We start from the raw sequence: 21,754 nt of genomic DNA, 5'->3' as shown, positions 1-21,754 counted from the left end.
AACGTTTGTTTTATTCACATGTAGCTAAATTGTGCTAACATTGTGCTAACGTTGTGCTAATGTTGAGCTAACGCTACGCTAATGCTAAGCTAACGATTAGCCTACAGCTATTTGTATTATCATTCATGTGAATGCATTATGTTGGCTTTGTAACGATACAGTAATTGTCATTTTTTCTGTATCATTTCAGTTTTACAAAAAAATATGTTTCAAGACCTCAGTAAAGGCTCTTCAACTTCATTCACGCCTCTGAGTTTCTCTTGGAGCTTGTTCGCTATCTGTCAATTTGTGTAGTCACACACTGAGGACAGAATAGTAAAAAAGCGTCATCACAGCAGGCACTACAGCTTCAAGGAAAGAAAGGTACTGTGCAAGCTCAACGCCTCACTCCCAAACGTCTCCATATTCACCTCTTCTCATACATCCTTGGAGAAGCTCAATCCATGATGTCACATGCTAGTGAAGCCAGACAGGATCACTCACCCGACAAAGATTATGATGTTACAGAAAAGGATGCTGCAGCCAAAGCAAAATCACAGGGTTCTGCCTCCTCCACCTCATCTTATTTTTCCTCAGCTAGCAAGAAAGCAGCCAAAGCCCGTGCTAAAGCCGAAGCTGTACGTGCAATGGCTCCTTTCGTCCAGCGAGAAGCTGAATTAAAAATAGCAGAGGCTCGTCTAGCTGCTGAGTCGAAGGTGGAAGAAGCCCGTCTAGCTGCAGATGTGAAAGTCAAAGAGGCACGCATAATCGCTGAATTGGCAACTTTAAAACATGAGAAAGAGGTAGCTGTAGCCTTGGCAGAGGCTGAAGTCCTCGAAGCAGCAGCAGAGACGGGAGACAAAGAGGGCAGCGTGAGTCGCCGCGATTCAGTTCAGGTTGCCATGCAGCGCACCCGCGACTATGTCGAACAGCACTCCAAGTTACATCTTAGTGATGCAGAGCCTCCAGAACTTAAACCATATACTCCAACCCTGATGTCACCTGTCAAACCTGACGTCCAAACAGATGAAAAAGAGTGCACTCCTGGAGAGGACAGTGGCGCTTCTCAAGCCTTACCTAGGGGTGACGTTCCTGCAGCAAAGCAGCCTGAGAGGGCAACGCCGGTGGTTCGTCAACGCACCACGACGGACAACGACAACCACAAGGCACAGCAACCCAAAAGGCCGACGCCAGCAGTTCATCACCAACCCCCTGCTAACCCTCCCTTTGCAGAGCCAGCCACTTCCTCTTTCAACAGGGTTTCATTACAGCCGCATACGGACGATAGGACTGGTATGAGTGATATTACAAGGTACTTAGTACGTCGCGAGCTTGTGAACTCTGGTCTCATCAAGTTCAGTGATCGCCCAGAAAGTTACTGGGCGTGGAAGTCCTCGTTTCACAATGCCATAGAAGGACTTAACTTAAGCGCAAGTGAAGAACTTGATCTCTTAACAAAGTGGTTAGGAAACCAGTCCTCAGAACATGTCAGAAGGATCCGTTCTGTGCATGTGGCTAATCCCGCTACAGGTTTAAGGATGGCTTGGGATCGCTTGGAGGAGTGTTACGGCTCCCCCGAAGTAATCGAGAGAGCGCTTTTTGAGAGAATTGAGAACTTCCCTAGAATCGGTCCCAAGGACGCTTTAAAGCTCAGGGAACTGGGAGACCTGTTAAGGGAGTTAGAGTCCGCCAAGTCTGAGGGTTACCTACCTGGTCTCTCATACCTGGATACCGCCAGGGGAGTCAACCGCATCGTGGGAAAGTTACCATACAGTCTGCAAGAGAGGTGGTTGGCTCACGGTTCTTTGTACAAGGAGCAGCACAATGTATCCTTTCCTCCATTTGCCTTCTTCACAGACTTCGTATGTAACGAAGCACGCAGAAGAAACTACCCTAGCTTCACACTCTCAGCTCTCCCTGTAGTCTCATCGAACAGTCCTCACAGATTCTCCACAGATTCGTCAAAGCCTGAACGAATGGAAAGAAGATCAGGATACTTCAAAAGTCAAGTGTCCGCTCACAAAACGGAAGTAGCATTGCAACACTCAACGTTTCAGTCAGACAGTTTCAGCAGCAAGCCAAGTGACATCAACCGGCAATGCCCCATCCATAAAAAACCCCATTCTTTAAGAAAGTGTAGAGGTTTTCGAAGCAAACCGCTTGAGGAGCGCAAGGCTTTTCTTAAAGAGAACGGCATCTGCTTTAGGTGTTGCTCTTCTACTGCTCACTTCGCTAAGAACTGTGAAGTAGCCTTGAAGTGCAAGGAATGTGAGAGCGACGGCCACATCGCTGCACTACACCCTGGACCTGCTCCATGGGACGTAAGAGACCCCTCCGTAGAGCATGGCGGGGAGGGTGAAGGACAGGCACCTCAGTCAGCAGTCACATCCAGGTGCACAGATGTTTGTGACAGAGGTAAGGAACCTAGATCTTGTTCTAAGATCTGCTTAGTGAGAGTCTATCCCAATGCACACCAAGACAAAGCCATTAAGGTTTACGTTATTTTGGACGATCAAAGTAACAAGTCATTGGCTCGGTCCGAATTCTTTGATCACTTCCAAATTGAAGGGTTAGAGTCGCCATATACACTGCACACGTGCGCAGGTACCACTGAAACATCGGGGAGAAGAGCTACAGGGTTTATGGTGGAGTCATTGGACGGAACGACAAGAGTGGTGCTTCCCACACTCATTGAGTGTAATCACATGCCAGACGATCGGTCGGAGATCCCGACACCTGCAGCTGCGCAGCACCATGCTCACCTGAAGTCCATAGCCCATAAGATTCCACATCTTGATTCAGAGGCTCAGATACTGCTTCTCCTAGGACGAGACGTCCTGAAGGTTCATAAGGTCAGAGAGCATCGTAATGGTCCTCCCAAAGCCCCGTACGCTCAGAGACTAGACCTTGGCTGGGTCGTCGTTGGCAATGTCTGCCTGGGTTCAGCCCACAAGCCAGAGGCTGTCACTTCCTTTCGGACCAACGTACTGGAAAATGGGCGCCCGTCCATCCTTTCTCCATGTCCTAAGCACCTGAAAGTGAAGGAAAAGTTCAGCAACCCAGTCCTTGATGACTGCAGCCTCGGCAGCTCAATCTTTGAAAGAACCAAGGATGATGATAAGGTGGGTCCCTCCATTGAAGACAGGCTATTCCTGGAGCTCATGGATAGAGAGATGGTCATGGACAACATGAATAGTTGGGTGGCACCTCTTCCATTTCGATCCCCTCGGCAACGGCTCCCAAACAATCGAGAGCAGGCTCTTGGTCGCCTTACTTCTCTTCAACGCACCCTAGAAAGAAAGCCTCAGATGAAAGCTCACTTTCTGAGCTTCATGCAGAAGATTTTTGATCACGACCAGGCAGAGTTAGCTCCACCACTGTCAGAGGGAGATGAGCGATGGTACCTACCCATCTTTGGTGTATACCACCCTCGTAAGCCAACTCAAATCAGAGTTGTCTTTGACTCCAGTGCCCAGTATAGTGGCGTCTCGTTGAACGACGTGTTACTAACTGGCCCGGATTTGAACAATAGCTTGCTCGGAGTCTTGCTGCGTTTTCGAAGAGAGCCGGTGGCTGTGATAGCGGACATTGAGCAAATGTTTCACAGCTTTATCGTCAGAGAAGACCATCGAGACTTTCTCCGGTTCCTTTGGTTTAAGCACAACAACCCCGACAACGAAATCGTCGAGTACAGAATGAGGGTCCATGTATTCGGCAACAGCCCGTCACCGGCCGTTGCCATCTATGGTCTTCGTCGTGCGGCACAACATGGAGAAAGTGAATACGGCACAGACGCCAGACACTTTGTTGAGCGCGACTTCTATGTCGACGACGGCCTGAAGTCCCTTTCATCAGCAGCTGAGGCTATCGACCTGCTTACGAGGACACAAGAGATGCTTTCTGCCTCGAACTTGCGGCTCCATAAGATCGCGTCAAACGACCCTGAAGTCTTGGAGGCCTTCCTTCCAGAAGACCATGCGAAGGGTCTCCAGAATCTGGATTTCGATGACAGCGCAGACTTCATCCAACGTAGCTTAGGGCTCAGTTGGGATCTCAAACATGACCTTTTCACTTTCAGAGTGGCTCCTACAGAGAAACCCTTCACACGCAGAGGGGTACTAGCCACTGTGAACAGTCTCTTTGACCCTCTTGGACTCGTTGCACCGGTTGTCATTCAGGGGAAGTTCATACTGCGTGAACTTACCAGCGGCGAGATCCTTGACTGGGACAGCCCTCTTCCAGACGAAAAGGAAGCTGAATGGAGAATGTGGAAAAACTCCTTGCAAAGTCTGAGTGACTTCAGGATTCAGAGAGCTTACGCTCCTACTACCCTTACCACAGCCCGCAGGAAGGAACTCCACATCTTCTCCGATGCTTCGGTGAAAGCTATCGCTGCTGTAGCTTACCTGAAGGTGGTCGACAGTGATGGAAAGTGTCACATAGGCTTTGTCCTAGGGAAAGCGAAACTCGCTCCTGCAGCTGCCCACACTGTCCCAAGGCTGGAGCTGGGTGCAGCTGTATTGGCAGTAGAAATCGCGGAGTTAGCAGAAAGTGAGTTAGACATCAGCCTAGACTCCTTGCGATTCTACACAGACAGCAAGGTTGTCTTAGGATACATATATAACCAGACCAGACGGTTTTATGTGTATGTTTCCAACAGAGTACAGCGGATCAGAAAGTCCACCAAACCTGAGCAGTGGCACTACGTGTGCACCACACAGAATCCGGCAGATCACGCCACTCGATCTGTATCGGCAGCTGAGCTTCCTAACACAACTTGGCTCACTGGGCCCCCTTTCTTGACTCTACCGGAAGGAGTGTCCACTTCAGAAGAAGAGCCATACGACCTCATCACTCCAGATCTTGACACTGAGGTGCGTTCTCATGCTACCACGCTCTCTGTTCCTTCAACTTACCTGGAATGTCATCGGTTTGAGCGGTTCTCATCTTGGACATCTTTGGTGCGAGCCATAGCATTACTGACGCACATCACTCAGTCCCAAGGGAGCGCTGCTATGGCCAAGCATGAGGATTGCAATGGCTGGCATCGATGCAAAGGGCCTCGCACAGCAGAAGAGCTGCGCAAAGCAGAAACTCTCATCATAAGGTGCATACAAAGAGAGACCTACAGCAAAGAGTTCTCTTGTCTGGCCGCCGGGAGGAACATCTCGAAAGACAGCCCTCTGAGAAAACTGAACCCCTACGTGGATGAAGATGGCCTTCTAAGAATAGGAGGTAGGCTCAACCAGTCGGCACTCGACGCAGGAGAAAAGCTGCCTCTCGTCATACCAGGCCGCAGCCACATTGCAACGCTGCTTGTGAGGCATTACCACGAAAAGGTTAAACACCAAGGTCGTGTTTTTACCGAAGGATCCATCCGCTCAGCAGGGTTCTGGATTGTTGGGGCCAGGAAATGTATCAACGGTATTCTTCACAAATGCATCAGGTGTAACAAACTTCGAGGGAGAGCTGCTGAGCAGAAGATGGCAGATCTGCCTCCTGATCGCCTGAATACAGAGCCACCTTTCACCTACGTGGGACTTGATGTGTTTGGCCCTTGGGTCATTACCACAAGACGCACCCGAGGAGGTCAAGCTAATAGCAAAAGGTGGGCTGTCCTTTTCACGTGCATGAGCACACGTGCTGTGCACATAGAGTTGATAGAGGCGATGGACACTTCAAGTTTCATTAACGCCTTGCGTCGCTTCTTTGCTCTGCGGGGACCCGCTAAGCAAATCCGTTCCGACTGTGGAACCAATTTCACAGGCGCCTGCAAGGAATTGCACATACTCCTCACGGATCCTGAAGAACCCAATGTCAGGAAGTACTTGGGTGAAGAAGGCTGCACTTGGGTTTTCAATCCTCCCCACTCCTCCCACATGGGGGGAGTTTGGGAGCGGATGATTGGCATCTCCAGACGGATATTGAACTCCATGCTCATGCAAACCAGCCCTTCACGTCTCACTCATGAGGTGTTGTCAACTTTGATGGCAGAGGTCACTGCGATCATTAACGCCAGGCCTCTTGTGCCTATTTCTTCAGACCCAGACTCACCTTTTCTTTTGACCCCTGCTTCACTCCTGACTCAGAAGGTTTCTACTTACCCTCCTCCTCCGGGAACCTTTGACAGCAAAGATCTCCACCGCCAGCAGTGGAGACAGGTTCAACATCTGGCCAATACCTTTTGGAACAGATGGAGACGCGAATACTTACCTACACTTCAAAGTCGTAGTAAGTGGCAGGACGTGCGTCCGAATCTGAAGACAGGTGACTTGGTTCTTCTTAAGGATAGCCAGGCGAAGAGGAACGAGTGGCCAATGGCTCTGGTTACGAAAACATTCCCAGACCAAGATGGAAAGGTCAGGAAGATTGAACTCAAGGTCACGAGATCTGGGTCAGCTAAGACCTTCTTGAGACCCATCTCTGAGACAATTCTTCTCAAGAGCGCAGAAGACACAGAGTGAATTTAGTTTCTCTGCTAAGACATGTCTGAGTTATTTTGATAGTGGTATTTGTATAATACCAGGCGGGGAGTGTCATGTTTATGTGAATTTGTCTGCTGTATTTGTGTTGTTTCCTCCCCATCAGTGTTTTGAGAATAGCTCACTACCTCATATTTAAGTTAAGCTTTATTGTGATAGGCCAGTTTGGTCACATGACAGTTCAGAGTTTGAGCGGGAAAATGCATAGCCTCTAGCTACTACACGCGGTCTGCTTGCAGCTTCAGCTGGTATCTTTTTCCTCCCGCTGCTTGTGTCTAGGAAATTATCGCTTGTAAGTATTGTCCACCATTCTTAGTTAATTATGACCTTACACAGATTTCAATAGTGTACTGTAAATATTGAAATATTATAAAAACGTTTGTTTTATTCACATGTAGCTAAATTGTGCTAACATTGTGCTAACGTTGTGCTAATGTTGAGCTAACGCTACGCTAATGCTAAGCTAACGATTAGCCTACAGCTATTTGTATTATCATTCATGTGAATGCATTATGTTGGCTTTGTAACGATACAGTAATTGTCATTTTTTCTGTATCATTTCAGTTTTACAAAAAAATATGTTTCAAGACCTCAGTAAAGGCTCTTCAACTTCATTCACGCCTCTGAGTTTCTCTTGGAGCTTGTTCGCTATCTGTCAATTTGTGTAGTCACACACTGAGGACAGAATAAGGAGGCAAGAACACATAACACCCACACTAGCATCCCTTCATCGGCTCCCCGTCAAGTACAGCACAGAGTTTAAAGTTCTTTTATTTGTTTTTCAAGCACTACATGGCCTGGCCCCCCAATACATTAGTGACCTACTCTCCCCCCGTTCCAACCCAAGGACTCTTAGATGGTCTGAAGTGTCTTTTTCATCCTGGCTGTCCCAGCCACGGCTACTTGGTACAGCACTTTGGTCAACTTTGGTTGTTTTTAAATGTGCTTTATGGATAAATTGATTTGATTTGATTTGATTCTCTCACCTCGCTTCTCTGACGCGTCGGCGTTCATGGCTGTGATTGGTCCTCTGCCCTGAACACGGCTGTGATTGGTCCTCTGCCCTGAACACGGCTGTGATTGGTCCTCTGCCCTGAACATGGTGAACAGGTTGAGCTCACTTCCTGTTCAGGAGACGTTCACATGGTGTAAACATGTAAACATGGTGTAAACATCACAGGGGTTTGGTGTTTTGGGGTTAGGGTTAACCCTAACCAGGGTAACCCTCTGATTGGAGCTCAGTCTGTGACATCACAGGAAGCTGAATAAAGTCAACAACATCTGATCTATAGAAGATCGTTTATTAATAAACATTCATCCTGTAAAACAACAAGGTGTGTGTGTGTGTGTGTGTGTGTGTGTGTGTGTGTGTGTGACACCTTCTCATTGTTTGTTTGAATATTCACAGCAGAAAAACTCATTCATTTTAACTTCCATCATGTCGTCCCCATGGCAACACACACACACACACACACACACACACACACACACACACACACACACACACACACGCTGTGTGCTGAGGTCGAACCCTGAAGACTGAAGTCTCTTCTTTCTGCTCTGGGTTTATAATATGTTTTTATTATTATGGGCTGTTTGAGGTATTTCCCTGGTTGGAGCTGTTCCAGTTTCTGTCCAGCAGAGGGCGACGTAGCGCCACGCTGGATCGTCTATATATATATATATATATATATATATATATATATATATATATATATATATATATATATATATGACGTCTTGGGTGAAAATATATCTCCATTTTTTCTGACTATTTTTTTAATACTTTTTTCTCAAATTTGATATTTTGAACCTTGTTTGAATTGAATTGAAAGTCTTTATTGTCCACTGAATGGAAATTCATCTTTGCATCATAAAATATGATTACAATGGTTAAAATAACCATTTTCATGAACGAAAATGAACACAAAGTTCTCTTTTTAGTTGTGATTATATTTAATAGTAGGCTATTTGACAGATGATCAATACTTCTTTCTATGTCAGGACTCAACTGTTCTGCAGTCTCCACGGCAGCAGATGCTGATTCCACCTCCTGGACATCTGTTGAGTGCCAACCGGCCATCTTCCTTCACCAGCAGATCGACCGTCTGGTCGGCTCCAGAGAAGGCATCGAACCTGGTAAAGCTGCAGCCAGCTACTTACCACTGTTGGGCACGTTACTTTTAAAAAGTAATTAGTTATGAAATTGAATCTATTTTGTGCATTACTTTGTAGTATTTCTGTGGTTTTTCAGGATTATATCCTTAGATGTCCATAAGGAAAAATACATCTGTATTGGACCTACAATTATTACCACTAAATCCAAAGGAAAAAAACACTTTTATTCATCTTGCTAGGAACCCCAAGAATCAAGATATAACAATCTCTACGTGGCCCCGATACTATCAGACGTCTTCATCAGTGAATCAGCGATCGACACCGCGGTTCGATAGCCTCTATGACGCCTGCTAAACCCACTGAGCCAAACGGCGTCTGAAGCCCGGAGTTCTAGCTGTGTTCACATGAGTCCGGCTGGCGGCCAACGCTGCTGGACGGAGCGGTAACAACAAACACACGGTCCAACGGGACGACACAACGGCAAAACAATACACGCGCATCCCTATGTTGCTACGGCGATGTCGTCATACTCATACTCATTCATTCCCAAGATGTTTGTGTGTCCCTTATTTGTGTTTGCATAAAAAAGAGACGAAAACAGCAGCAATATGTCAATATAATCTACCGTCGTCAATATCGGCCATGTTTCACTCGTTGCCTGGCAACCACGTCACATTTCACTCGTTGCCAGGCAACCACGTCACAGTGAGGATACCATCAAAAGTTAAAATATGTCAACTTTGGACGGTATTCTTCGCCGGCTCCTCCAAGTTTTACTGTCTGGTTTGCCATCTGCCGTCTCCATGGCAACGCAGCAGCAGTGTTGTGATTGGCTGCGGCTGAATGATAAACAACAATAACCATGAACAGGTGTAAACAACAACAACACAGGTTTTTCAGCTTGAACTTTAATGACATCAGACACATCACATGACCACGGTCGGACCAATGAAGTAGAAGTTATGAAGTCGGTTTAGTGTTGAACGTCAGATGTGAAGCTTGTTGTCATGGTGACGAGGTCGTTACGACGCCTCATCACTGACCCGGAGCCAGAGGTCAGAGGTCATGTGATAATGTTGTTGAGGTCATGTGATAATGTTGTTGAGGTCATGTGACCGTCGTGTCGTGTCAGGATTAGAAACTTGTTTATTTTCTTAAATAATGAAAACACAGTTGAAGAATCCTATTGGCCGTCAGATCCAGTGTGAAAGCGACTTCAGTCTGCAGCTCGGTGTGAAGTGAAGAATCAATAGAGCTGAAAGCTACAAACCAACTTCATCCAAAACAAACATGAAAGAAACAAGAAGAAGAAATACATTAGACTGAACCAGCTCTGATTGGCTGTTGACTGGTCCATGCTAAGCTCCTATTGGGCAGTAGGGAGAGCGGGGTAAGTAGTGCCAATTTTTACTTAAATTGCCTTTAAAGCAAGGGGATTATAATAATGCCCCCAACTAAAATATGTACATATAGTTTAGGATGTTGTGCATCCCTGGGAACAATCACTTTGAATCTTAAATAAACTGTTTCAGAAATATAGCTTTAGAAAAAAAAGTGGTTTTGTGGCACAACTTGCCCCCGGTGCGGGGTAAGTTGTGCCATTAGACAGAATAAATTGTGCCATTGATAATTGAAGTAAAACAGATAATTTTAATCTCACAAATGATAATGCTATATAAAAGCAAGACATTCAATACAAAATTAAAGCCAGAAGCGGCGATGATCGGGCCTTCGCTTGTCCCCATGCAGCGAGGCCTGAGGCACGCTGGGGGCTGTGGCGCAAAGAATCGCAATGTTTGGTTCATCCACCAGGTGGCGCTACGAGCACAACCAGACTGGGCAGGTGTGTTCAGGGGCGGTCCCTCATCACACATGTTAAGTTTCAAGCAAATCAGTGCCCACTGCCATGTTTCTCCTATACACAGACAGCACTGCCACTGGCAGCCACCCAGGCCCTTTGGCACAAATTACCCCAAGCCCAGCATTTTGAGAAAAAGGATTCCCCAGCTGTTTTGAGCTGGCATCATGCTAACTGTATAGACTCATGGTGTAGCTTAATAAAGCACTAAAACATGTGTGAACTGTTTTCAAAGTTATCTATAATTGTAATAATATAATAAATGTGCTTTCCTCTCAAGCCATGTGTCTCCCTTCTTGATAGGATGAGTGAAATGGATGCCCCTTCAAAAATATGTGGTCGCATGACCAACTTCTTCTATGGTTTTCTAGATAACAGGGGTGGAGCCCCATGGCACAAATTACCCCACTCTCCCCTACGCACTGAATCCACCAATCAGTGAGGACGATGAGCTGTGTCACCCATCGTGTTAGATCAACCGTCACACGTTCAGATGCTGCTCTGTGATTGGCTGCAGTAGAAGAAGCAGCTACGACGGTTAGCATGCTAGCTTCAGCAGAGGACTTCAAGGAAACAAATGCTATTGCTACGGTAGCTCTCTGCGATCAGAGTAGTAGTAATAGTACTGTAGTAATAGCAGTAGTAATAGTAGTAGGAGTAGTAGTGGTAGTAGTTAGGTAGTAAAGTAGCTAAAAGCACAAATATTCAAAGTACACATACCAAAAAAGTGCTTGAGTAAACAATGGCGTGTGAACAATGTGTTTGATTCAAAAGTTTGAATAAAGATTTTAGTGATTTGAATGACGAGTGGCGGAGTGAGTTCTGGCTGCTCCGACGTCTGAAGCTCGTCGACACGTTGAAACACCGGAGCAGCCGGAGCGTCGGAGCGTCGGCGGTCCGGACTAATTACTGCGTTACAACAACATGACGTCAGAGCCGAGGACGCGGCGGCGTCGCCATGGAGACGCTCCGAGGAGTTCACGGTGCCGACGAGGAGGAAGAGGAGGAAACTGTAAACGTCATCACACGATTGACTCCCTCAGGTTCTCATCTCGCAGGAAGTCGGGGGCGCCAAGCGGCGGAGCAGCGTGGAGCAGGAAGTCGCTCTGAAGCTCCACCCGGGCCGGAGGAGACTGAAGCTCCACCCGGGCCGGCGGCTGAGGCGGCGAGTCCGGAGCGTCTCCGTACAGCTGACTGATGCGTTTGAAGAGGAGTCCTTCTGTCTCTGGCGACAGCTCGTTGTCTCGCCGTCCGTCCGTCCTCTCGCGGTATTTGTAGGACGCCAGTTTGACCGTCCGGCGCAGCAGGTGTTTCCTGAAGGAGCGCTGGATCACCGCCGCCGCCACCTCCTCCTGCTTCCTGCGCAGAGTGCTGCTGATTGGTTCATACGACACCTAGAGACAGAAGCATCGTCAGGACGACGAGCCTGAAGGAAGCTGACGGTCTATAGAGAGCCGAAGCAGAAGCAGGAAGTAACGTCGCCATGGGTCCTCAATTCGAAAAAAGTCTCCATAAAAGTGAACGGGAGTACAAGTTTTATTTCGTGATCCGTTTGAATTGTGCCATGAGAAAAAAATATGTCCTCTACCTGTTTAAAACATCACGTTTCATGAAGAGAAATCAGCAGTTTGTTGTAAACCTATTGTAAAATAAAATTCCTTAGAATCCGTAACCAGAAAGACTCCAGGTGGCGTAGGTGACGTCACCATGGCGACCACATGGCGTCCTTTCCCGTGTCAGTTGGTGACGTATATTTTGTGGGACACCAGACCTGTAGTCCGTAGAGCGTCTTCACACTAAATACATTCTTCTGTTGCCGTTTTACGATAAACTGCTGATTTCTCTTCATGAAACGTGATGTTTTAAACAGGTAGAGGACATATTTTTTTTCTCATGGCGCAATTCAAACGGATCACGAAATAAAACTTGGACTCCCGTTCACTCACATGGAGACTTTTTTCGAATTGAGGACCCATGATGACGTTACTTCCTGCTTCCGCTTCGGCACTCTATAGAGTTTATATGTATATAGAGTTTATACGTATATAGAGTTTATACGTATATACTACAGAGTGAACTGGTTTTACAAGTTCACAAGTTTCAGTGTTTGACCAAACATCAGTTCAGATTATTTCATGTTCAAATTGAACATGAATAAATTCAACTGTGATAGAAACAAACCTTTGAGGGGTTGTTGGCCATAAACTTCTCCTCCATGCTCGCTTTAAGAGTGTCCATCGCTCCTGAGTCACCCAACACCTGCACACATACAATACAATACAATACAATACAATATAATACAATATGATACAATACAATACAATACAATGCAATATGATACAATACAATATAATATAAAATAACCCGACCTGTGCAGTGAGAGCCAGCAGGATGTCCAGACAGTGGATCTTGTCTCCGGGAACCAGAGGCAGATCCATCTGGATCAGTTTGATGGTGTTGGGCTTCGGGATCTTCAGAGGATCCTGAAGTGTGTCGCAGAAGTCTGAGAGTTTACTGTGGAGAACAAGAGGAGCAGAAGTCTGAGAGTTTACTGTGGAGAACAAGAGGAGCAGAAGTCTGAGAGTTTACTGTGGAGAACAAGAGGAGCAGAAGGCAAGGCAAGGCAAGGCAATTTTATTTGTATAGCCCGTTTTTACAAACAGTTTGTCTCAAAGGTCTTTACATGGCATCATAACAACAACCTCTGTCCTTAGACCCTCACATCCACTGAGGAAAAATTCCATGGAAAACCCTTTTAACTCATTGAGTCCCAACCACGTAATTTCTCGTTTTTCGTTCCCATGCGTTGAGTGCCCAAAACGAGATTTCTCGTTTTTTGCTTTTTTTTAAAGTTATGAAACTAGACATTTTAACACACCTTATGTGTAAATTTGGGGACTCTACGACGAGTAGAACTGAAATAGATGACGATCAAAAACTCATGACAGCTCATGATCTGGAAGTTTTCATCATAACTCGGCTTTTGCAAACGGAGTTCTGCATGTGGATGCAGCAGCTGCTCTGCTCTCACCCGCGAGGCTCCAGCAGCTCGGAGCAGAAACAGGAAGCTCTCAGTCGACTGTCCCGCCCGGTCTTCATCTGGAGCAACACCGTGTCCTCCTCAAGGTCCTCCCGCGGTAAAATGTGATGATCCCTCGGTCAAAGCAGACCGGCACCACCGACCCGTACCACAGACGGACCACGACCACCGGTGGGGCCAGTGTTCCCGACCTGCTGTGGCCCAGAGAGAGCATCACATTCCGGTGTTCCTGACCTGCTGTGGCCCAGAGAGAGCATCACATTCCGCGGCGAGAGGCTGTGACACGGCACGGTGCGTCTGTGTTATTGTTGTTTGGTGGCGCCCCCCCCCCCCCCCCCCCCCGCCCCCGATGGTGGTTTTGTGAATAGAACAACAATTGTTGTATATATTTATCTTATACGAGCCCTTTGATCCAGAAATGCGAGTGTCAGAAGAGCGACAGGCACAAACAGAGCACCTTTCATAAAAGACGCTCTATCTCCTTTTCTAGAAAAAAAGGAGGGATTTTGGTGAAACCCAGCCATGTTTAGCTTGAGTTTTCTCAGGAACGGAGGCACGTAGAAACAAACGGTTTGTGGCCATTTGAAGCATTAAGTTAAACCTTTCAATTGAGCTACAGTATGTGTTGGTGGCAATAATATAGAATACACTGTGGCTCTACAAAAATCATCAAAAATGGTCTAAATTGCTGGTACACTTGACTAAAACTTTGGAAAGGAGCGCGGCACTCAATGAGTTAACAGGGAAAACCAGGAGAAACCTCAGGGTGAGCAACAGAGGAGGGATCCCTCACCCAGGATGGGCAGACGTGCAATATATGTAAAGGTAAAGGTACTTTATTTGTCACATATGCAGCAGAATTAGAGAGACAACACAAGTGTTGGTTAAATGGGAGAAGGATTTTGCTAGTTTATTTGAAAATGACGCGGAAGGATTTGATGAAGGATTCCTACAAGATATGTGTTTATTAAAAGGTAGTCTGGAAAAAGACATGCTAGAAGTTAATTTTCAAAGTAATAGTGAGCTTAATGTGGAGATTGATATGGGGGAAGTGGGGATGGCTATTGATAAGGCAAAGGCAGGCAAAGCTACAGGTATAGATGATTTACCAAATGAATTGTTGAAATCACCTAAGTTAGCTCAAATTTTGTTTAATTTATTTTATCACTGTTTTGAACATAGCATAATACCATCAGTTTGGCTTAAGTCCATCATAAGCCCCATACCAAAATCACAGAAAACAGACCCCAGAGTCCCACTTAATTATAGGGGGATTAGTCTAATGAGCACAGTCTATAAATTATATTCATCTTTACTCAATGAGAGATTAATGGAATATTTGGAAAGAGAACAATTATTGGTAGAGGAGCAGAATGGGTTCCGTAAAGCCAGAGCTTGTATTGATCATATTTATATAGTATGTACTATTGTAAGGAATAGACTTAAGGAAAACAAATCAACATATGCATGTTTCATTGACTTTCAGAAAGCCTTTGATTTTATCAACAGAGACCTCCTTGCATATAGACTGGCTGAAATAGGGATAGATGGGAAGTTCTATCAGGCCATTTGCTCTCTCTACAGTGCACCCCAGGCCTGTGTGAAGGTAAACAACACCTATACCAACTGGTTCCCCACACTATTAGGAGTCAAGCAAGGAGATGCACTGTCTCCTACTTTATTTGCTGTGTACATTAACGATCTAGCCAAGCAAATCAAACATCTGCATTGTGGAGTAAAGTGTGGAGGAGAGGAAGTTAGTATTTTATTATATGCGGATGACATTATTTTGATGGCAGAAACAGAGGTTGATTTACAAAGAATGTTGACATGTGCAAGCGATTGGTGTAAAAAGTGGAGACTCTTGATAAATGAAAAGAAAACAGAAATTATGCATTTTAAGAACCCTGTTAAGCAAACAAGTGATTTCCAATTTCATTTTGGAGAGTCAAAATTGAATTATTCAAGAAGCTACAAATATTTGGGTCTCTATTTGGATGAACATATGACTTTCATGAAGGGATCATCGTTACTGGCTGAGTCAGCAAACCGGGCACTAGGGGGTGTTATAGCTAAAATAAAGACCCTGAGGGATGTTGGGTACTCCACCTACTCCAAATTATATCAGAGTTGTGTGTGTCCAGTGTTAGATTATGTAGTAGGAGTATGGGGATTCAAACAGTACCCTAAATGTGAGGCTGTGCAAAACAGAGCCATGCGGTATTTTCTTGGTGTACATAAATTCACACCAACACTAGCCGTTATGGGAGATATGGGCTGGGAACCCAATGAGGTACGGTGGAGTGTATATATGGTGCGTTTATGGAATAGGATACTAGGATTAAATCGTAACAGGATTGCAAGAAAAATCTTTGAGTGGGACACTCTGACCAATGGGGCTTGGGATAGGGACATATATGACATCTTGCTGAGAGCTGGATATGAAGACCATTATTATAACAAAGAGAAAGTTGAGATTAACGTATTAAAAGAAATTATTTTTCAACGAAGTAAAGATAGATGGGCATTAGATATCTGGGGTAAACCAAAGCTGCGTACTTACTGTGAAATAAAACAGGTATTTGGCCCAGAAAACTATGTTTTGTATAATTTGTCTAAAAAGAAAAGATCCCTGTGTGCTCAATTGAGAGCTGGTATTCTTGGTCTTCATATCGAGACAGGCAGATATGTTGGCACAGCAGAAGATGATAGAATTTGTAACTTATGTGACATCCGAGAGGTGGAGAATGAAATGCATTTTGTGTTCTACTGTCCTTTCTATGACTCTACAAGACAAAAATTATTTAGTAAAGTAGATCCAAATAATGAATTTGTGTGGTTGGACGATGCTGAGAAGCTAAAACTTCTTTTTTATTTGAATATTTTTGCATTTTCTTTGTTTCTTGAAGAGGCTTGGGCAATGAGACGAAGAGCGATATATTGTTGAGTACTGAAAGTAATCTGAAATTGTTTATTTATGTCACACCTGTGTGGCAAGTAACACCAACAGGAAGGACTGTCTAGTTTTTGTTTTTTTTGTATTTGTTATTGTGTCTTGTAATCCCATATGGGATGGGCCACAGTGGTGGCATGACACGAAAATAAAATATTCATTCATTCATTCATTCATTCATTCATTCATTCATTCATTCATTCATTCATTCATTCATTCATTCATTCATTCATTCATTCATGCAGCTAGTACAGTGAAATTCTTTCTCTGCATTTAACCCATCCCTGAGGAGCAGTGGGCAGCCACGGTGCAGCGCCCGGGGACCAACTCCAGATTATGAGCCAGGATCAGGCTAGCTGACATGTTTTTAGTGGTGGGGGAAACCGGAGCACCCGGAGGAAACCCACGCAGACACGGGGAGAACATGCAAACTAAGGACCTGGGCGGCCGGGGATTCGAACCCAGGACCTTCTTGCTGTGAGGCAACAGTGCTAACCACTGTGCCACCGTGCCGTTGTTACAGACAAGACAGTTTACAGTTTATGACACAGAATGTGCGAAATATGGAAATGTTAGAAGTCTGAGAGTTTACTGTGGAGAACAAGAGGAGCGGTTAGAGTCGGGATCGGGGGTAACAGCTTGAGAAGCAGCAGTGCGGTTCTCACCTGTACTGGATGAACTGGGAGGCGTCTGGGTCGAACTTCTCCCAGGTTTCATAGAACATCTCGAAGTCGTCCTCGCACAGCGGATCGCTGCTCTCCTCGGTGGCCACGTTGAAGTTCTCCAGGATGATGGCGATGTACATGTTGACCACCACCAGGAAGGACATGATGATGTAGGTGGTGAAGAAGACGATGCCCACGGCCGGGCTGCCGCAGTTCCCTCGGACCGGCGAGCCGGGGTTCTCCGCGTTGGGGTCGCAGTCCGGCGCCGTGTTCATGATGGGATTGAGGAGCCCGTCCCACCCGGCCGACGTGGTGATCATGAACAGGCAGATCATGCTGTTTCCAAAGTTCTCAAAGTTAAAGATGTCGTCGATCATGGCCTCCTTCTTCACGTAGGCGAAGTTCGACATTCCAAAGATGGAGAAGATGAACATGATGAGGAAGAGGAGCAGGCCGATGTTGAAGAGCGCAGGAAGTGACATCATCAGTGCGAACAGCAGCGTCCGGATCCCCTTGGCTCCCCGAATGAGACGAAGGACTCGGCCGATACGAGCCAATCGGATCACACGAAAGAGCGTGGGTGAGACAAAATACTTCTCAATGATGTCAGCAAGGAGGAGTCCTGAAGGGAGAGAGAGAAATACGTCATACACTTGTACACAAACATGAGTCATTTATAAACAAAAGACACATGAACAACACTCGGCCTGTTTGTCTTTTTCCAAAACATTGCATTGATCTTTTGGCGTGAAGAAGACACATATAGAAATATATCATTGTTCTATAAAACTTTTTAAACCTCCTCCCAATCTACTCAGCTGCTCAAATTATGCCAAACTGTTGTCTATGAACAGATCTTTAAAACGTACAATCCCTTTTCTGTGCCACTCTTGAAAGGCCGAATCCTGACAGGATGGTTTGAAAAGGAAATTTGATGCAATGGGGCTTAGCAGAGAAAAGCTATGAAAACCAAAATACTTCCTGAACTGGCCCCAGATTTTTAGAGAATGTTCAACCACTGGGTTTCTGATTGATCTGAGATAGGGAAGTGGAAGTGAGCATCCAGGAAGTGCAAGAACTGACAAATTATCGTTTGTAACTCATCGTACATAAGAACTGGTTAAATAAAGGTTAAATAAACAGAGACTTCGTTTTAGGTTTTGTTGTCAGTACCCTCGTTACAAATTAGTCACGGAATAAAGGGTCGTCAACAAAAAGTATTCTTCAAAGTTTCTGTTGAAAAAATGAACACTGCTTCCAACGACATCATGCTATGAATCAGATGTCAATGTGACTGTACTACTACTACTACTAGTTAGATACTTGGGGTAAACCAAAATTGCGTACTTACTATGAAATAAAACAGGTATTTGACCCAGAAAACTATGTTTTGTATAATTTGTCTAAAAAGAAAAGATCCCTGTGTGCTCAATTGAGAGCTGGTATTCTTGGTCTTCACATCGAGACAGGCAGATACGTCGGCACAGCAGAAGACGATAGGATTTGTAATTTATGCGACATCCAAGAGGTGGAGAATGAAATTCATTTTGTGTTCTATTGTCCTTTCTATGACTCTATAAGACAAAAAATGTTCAGTAAAGTAGATCCAAATAACAAATTTGTGTGGTTAGACGATGCTGAGAAGCTAAAACTTCTTTTTCATTTGAATATTTTTGCATTTTCTTTATTTCTTGAAAAGGCTTGGGCAATGAGACGAAGAGCGATATATAGTTGAGTACTGAAAGTAACTTTAAATAGTTTATTTATGTCACACCTGTGTGGAAGGTAACACCAACAGGAAGGACTGTCTAGTTTTTGTTTTTTGTATTTGTTATTGTGTCTTGTAATCTCGTATGGGATGGACCACAGTGGTGGCATGACACGAAAATAAAATATTCATTCATTCATTCATTCATTCATTCATTCATTCATTCATTCATTCACTACTACTACTACTACTACTATACTACTACTATAGAGACGAACCTTGACTCTGCCTGGATAGGCCCCTCCCAGCTCCTCAGCCTCAAACTAGAAGATGGCGTACTCGATGCTGATTGGCCGACTCACCTGTAATGGACAGGATGACGACTACGAAGTCGAAGATGTTCCAGCCAATAGCGAAGTAGTGATGGCGGAGTGCGATGATCTTCAGAGAGCACTCGCCGGTGAAGACGACGATGAAGACCAGGTTGACCCAGTACAGGATCTCCTCCACCTCCTTGCTCTGCTCGTCCGTCTCCACCATCATGGTCACCATGTTGAGGCAGATCAACACCATGATGAAGATGTCAAAGAACTGCGTAGTCACCAGGTCGAAGACCAGACCCTGGAACCGGTTCTGCAAAGGAGTGACAGAGATTAAAGTTGAACTGTAACAACGTCCTCAGACCGACTGAATGAGTGGACGACCAGACTGAACAGTCGACAGGAAGAAGATGAACTCACTACAGGTCGGGGAACCGGTTTCTGAGGTTTCTTGGAGCCCAGCTTCTTCATGGCGTTGTAATATTTCTTCTGCTCCTCTGTCATGAAAATATCTGTCCCCCCCATGTAAAGACAAGAGAAAAACTCAGTTAAATGACAGAGAAAACGGTTCTTCATCATCATCATCATCATCATCATTCCATGTGCTGTCAGTGAGTAGAAACTAGGGATGTGGAGATTCACCGATTCATATCAGTGGTCCGATATAAACGTATGCGATGCGACTGCACTGGTAGATTCAAGCTACATCGGACATAATTTATGGTTGAATTTGCGATGCATCTCTTCTAGCCTTCTACATCAGTAAATTCCATGGTTAAATCGATCATTTCATTTTCCGAGGCAACCTGAACGCACCATCGTGAAAGCCGTGCCCGTGCAGCCTCCGGCCCTGCTCCTGCCCCTGCTCTGACAGGCAGCAGCAGCAGCAGCAGCTGTAGTCAGAGCCGCCAAGAAAAGTAAATAGTCCGAGTGAAGCGGCGGTATACTCGGCCGTCACTGGCTGTAACTAGGAGCAGGGCCGTTGTAGATGTTCTGGTTGTAGTGAGCTAGGAAGCGGTGGTAGCCGCGGATGCTAACCACTAGTTAGCGGTTGCGGTTAGCATCCGGGACGTCTAGCAGAGCTAGTACAGTAGCTCTCCTACTCTGCTGCACTGAGCTACACCACTGAGCTCTGTCACTGGCTGGAGAGAAAACACCGACTCTCCACCCAGAAATGTCCTGTGCACAACAAAACATCTGTGACTTGTCTCTTTTAAGTTGTTTTGTGAAGCACTTTGTAAACTTGTGTTTTTAAAGGTGCTATAAATAAAGTTATTATTATTATTATTATAGGCCGGTGCATATTCTCATTTGTCCAGGTCATAGTATTTCAAAGGAGGTTAAATTGAAAGCAACTAGACTTAGTTATTTGTCTAGGAAGACGTTTCACCTCTCATCCAAGAGGCTTCATCAGTTAATGTACGCAGCTGACCAGGCTGGGACTGGTCCCAGTCCCAGTCCCAGTCCCAGCCTGGTCAGCTGCGTACATGAACTGATGTCGAACATATCGTTATCAAATCGCATTTGAATCGCATCGCATCGTGAACAGGAGTGAATCGTATCGCATCGTATCGACGGGAGCTTCAGTGTATCGTTAATGTATCGTATCGGTGGCAGCGTATCGAGATGCGTATCGAATCGGCCTCAGTGGTGGAGATATACAACCCTAGTAGAAACGTATCTTGGATTTCTGCTGGTTGAAGTTGTCGATGATGACGCCGATGAAGAGGTTCAGGGTGAAGAAGGAGCCAAAGATGATGAAGACGACAAAGTACAGGTACATGTAGAGGTTGTCTTCATACACAGGCTGGTCCTCCACCTGCATAACACACAACATGTTCAGCAGAGACCGGTTGGACCAGCGTTAGACACAACAAACTGCTCTGGAGCAGAGACCGGTTGGACCAACGTTAGACACAACAAACTGCTCTCAGTCAGTCCTGACCTCTCTGGAGTCCACTGCAGCGTACATGATGTCCATCCAGCCTTTAAACGTGGCCTGAAAGACAAACGTAAAGAGTCAAGTTGCAGGTGGAACCTAAACTTCATGTCCATGTGTTGTCAGATGTGGACTGACCACTTGGAGCAGTGACAGGTAGCCCATCCCCACGTTGTCGTAGTTGACCTTCACGTTCTTCCAGCGGATCTCAGTGAAGTTGGAATTGATCAGACTGAGACACTCGGTCTTGTTGTTGACGTCCTCGGGGAGAAACATCTCCTCCGACGTCTCGTTGAAACAGTAATAAAACTTCCCTGCAAACAGGTTGACCCCCATGATGCTGAAGATGAGCCAGAAGATGAGACAGACCAGCAGCACGTTGAAGATGGACGGGATCGCTCCCACCAGAGCGTTCACCACCACCTGCACACAAACACACAACAGCTTCACATCGCTGACCTGCCTGTCTGTCTGTCTGTCTGTCTGTCTGTCTGTCTGTGTCTGTCTCTACCTGTCTGTCTGTCTGTCTGTCTGTCTGTCTGTCTCTACCTGTCTGTCTGTCTGTCTGTCTGTCTGTCTGTCTGTCTGTCTGTCTGTCTGTCTGTCTGTCTCTACCTGTCTGTCTGTCTGTCTGTCTGTCTGTCTGTCTGTCTCTACCTGTCTGTCTGTCTGTCTGTCTGTCTGTCTGTCTG

The 21,754-nt window shown here is 45.6% G+C and overlaps 1 protein-coding gene across 2 annotated transcripts in view; it reads right to left on the bottom strand.

Annotated features, from left to right (window-relative positions):
• Positions 1 to 9,666: 9,666 nt before the first annotated feature.
• The window catches only part of LOC311007987 (sodium channel protein type 4 subunit alpha B-like), a 35,613-nt gene continuing 23,525 nt past the window's right edge, over positions 9,667 to 21,754 (bottom strand). For both annotated transcript variants that reach the window (XM_084001417.1, XM_084001418.1), the window contains exons 19-27: positions 21,201 to 21,485; positions 21,069 to 21,122; positions 20,805 to 20,942; positions 19,544 to 19,648; positions 19,166 to 19,436; positions 17,096 to 17,717; positions 12,807 to 12,951; positions 12,619 to 12,696; positions 9,667 to 11,831 (exon numbers count right to left, since the gene is read on the bottom strand). In XM_084001417.1, coding sequence (XP_083857543.1) covers positions 11,460 to 11,831; positions 12,619 to 12,696; positions 12,807 to 12,951; positions 17,096 to 17,717; positions 19,166 to 19,436; positions 19,544 to 19,648; positions 20,805 to 20,942; positions 21,069 to 21,122; positions 21,201 to 21,485 — 2,070 coding nt within the window. In that variant the 3' untranslated portion in view covers positions 9,667 to 11,459. The remainder of the gene's footprint in view (positions 11,832 to 12,618; positions 12,697 to 12,806; positions 12,952 to 17,095; positions 17,718 to 19,165; positions 19,437 to 19,543; positions 19,649 to 20,804; positions 20,943 to 21,068; positions 21,123 to 21,200; positions 21,486 to 21,754) is intronic.

The sequence above is a fragment of the Trachurus trachurus genome (genome assembly GCF_905171665.1).
Source record: "Trachurus trachurus genome assembly, contig: scaffold_154_arrow_ctg1, whole genome shotgun sequence".
NCBI classification, from domain to species: Eukaryota; Metazoa; Chordata; class Actinopteri; order Carangiformes; family Carangidae; genus Trachurus; species Trachurus trachurus.
The sequence above is the reverse complement of the archived record's forward strand: the minus strand, read 5'-3'. Positions and strand labels throughout refer to the sequence as shown.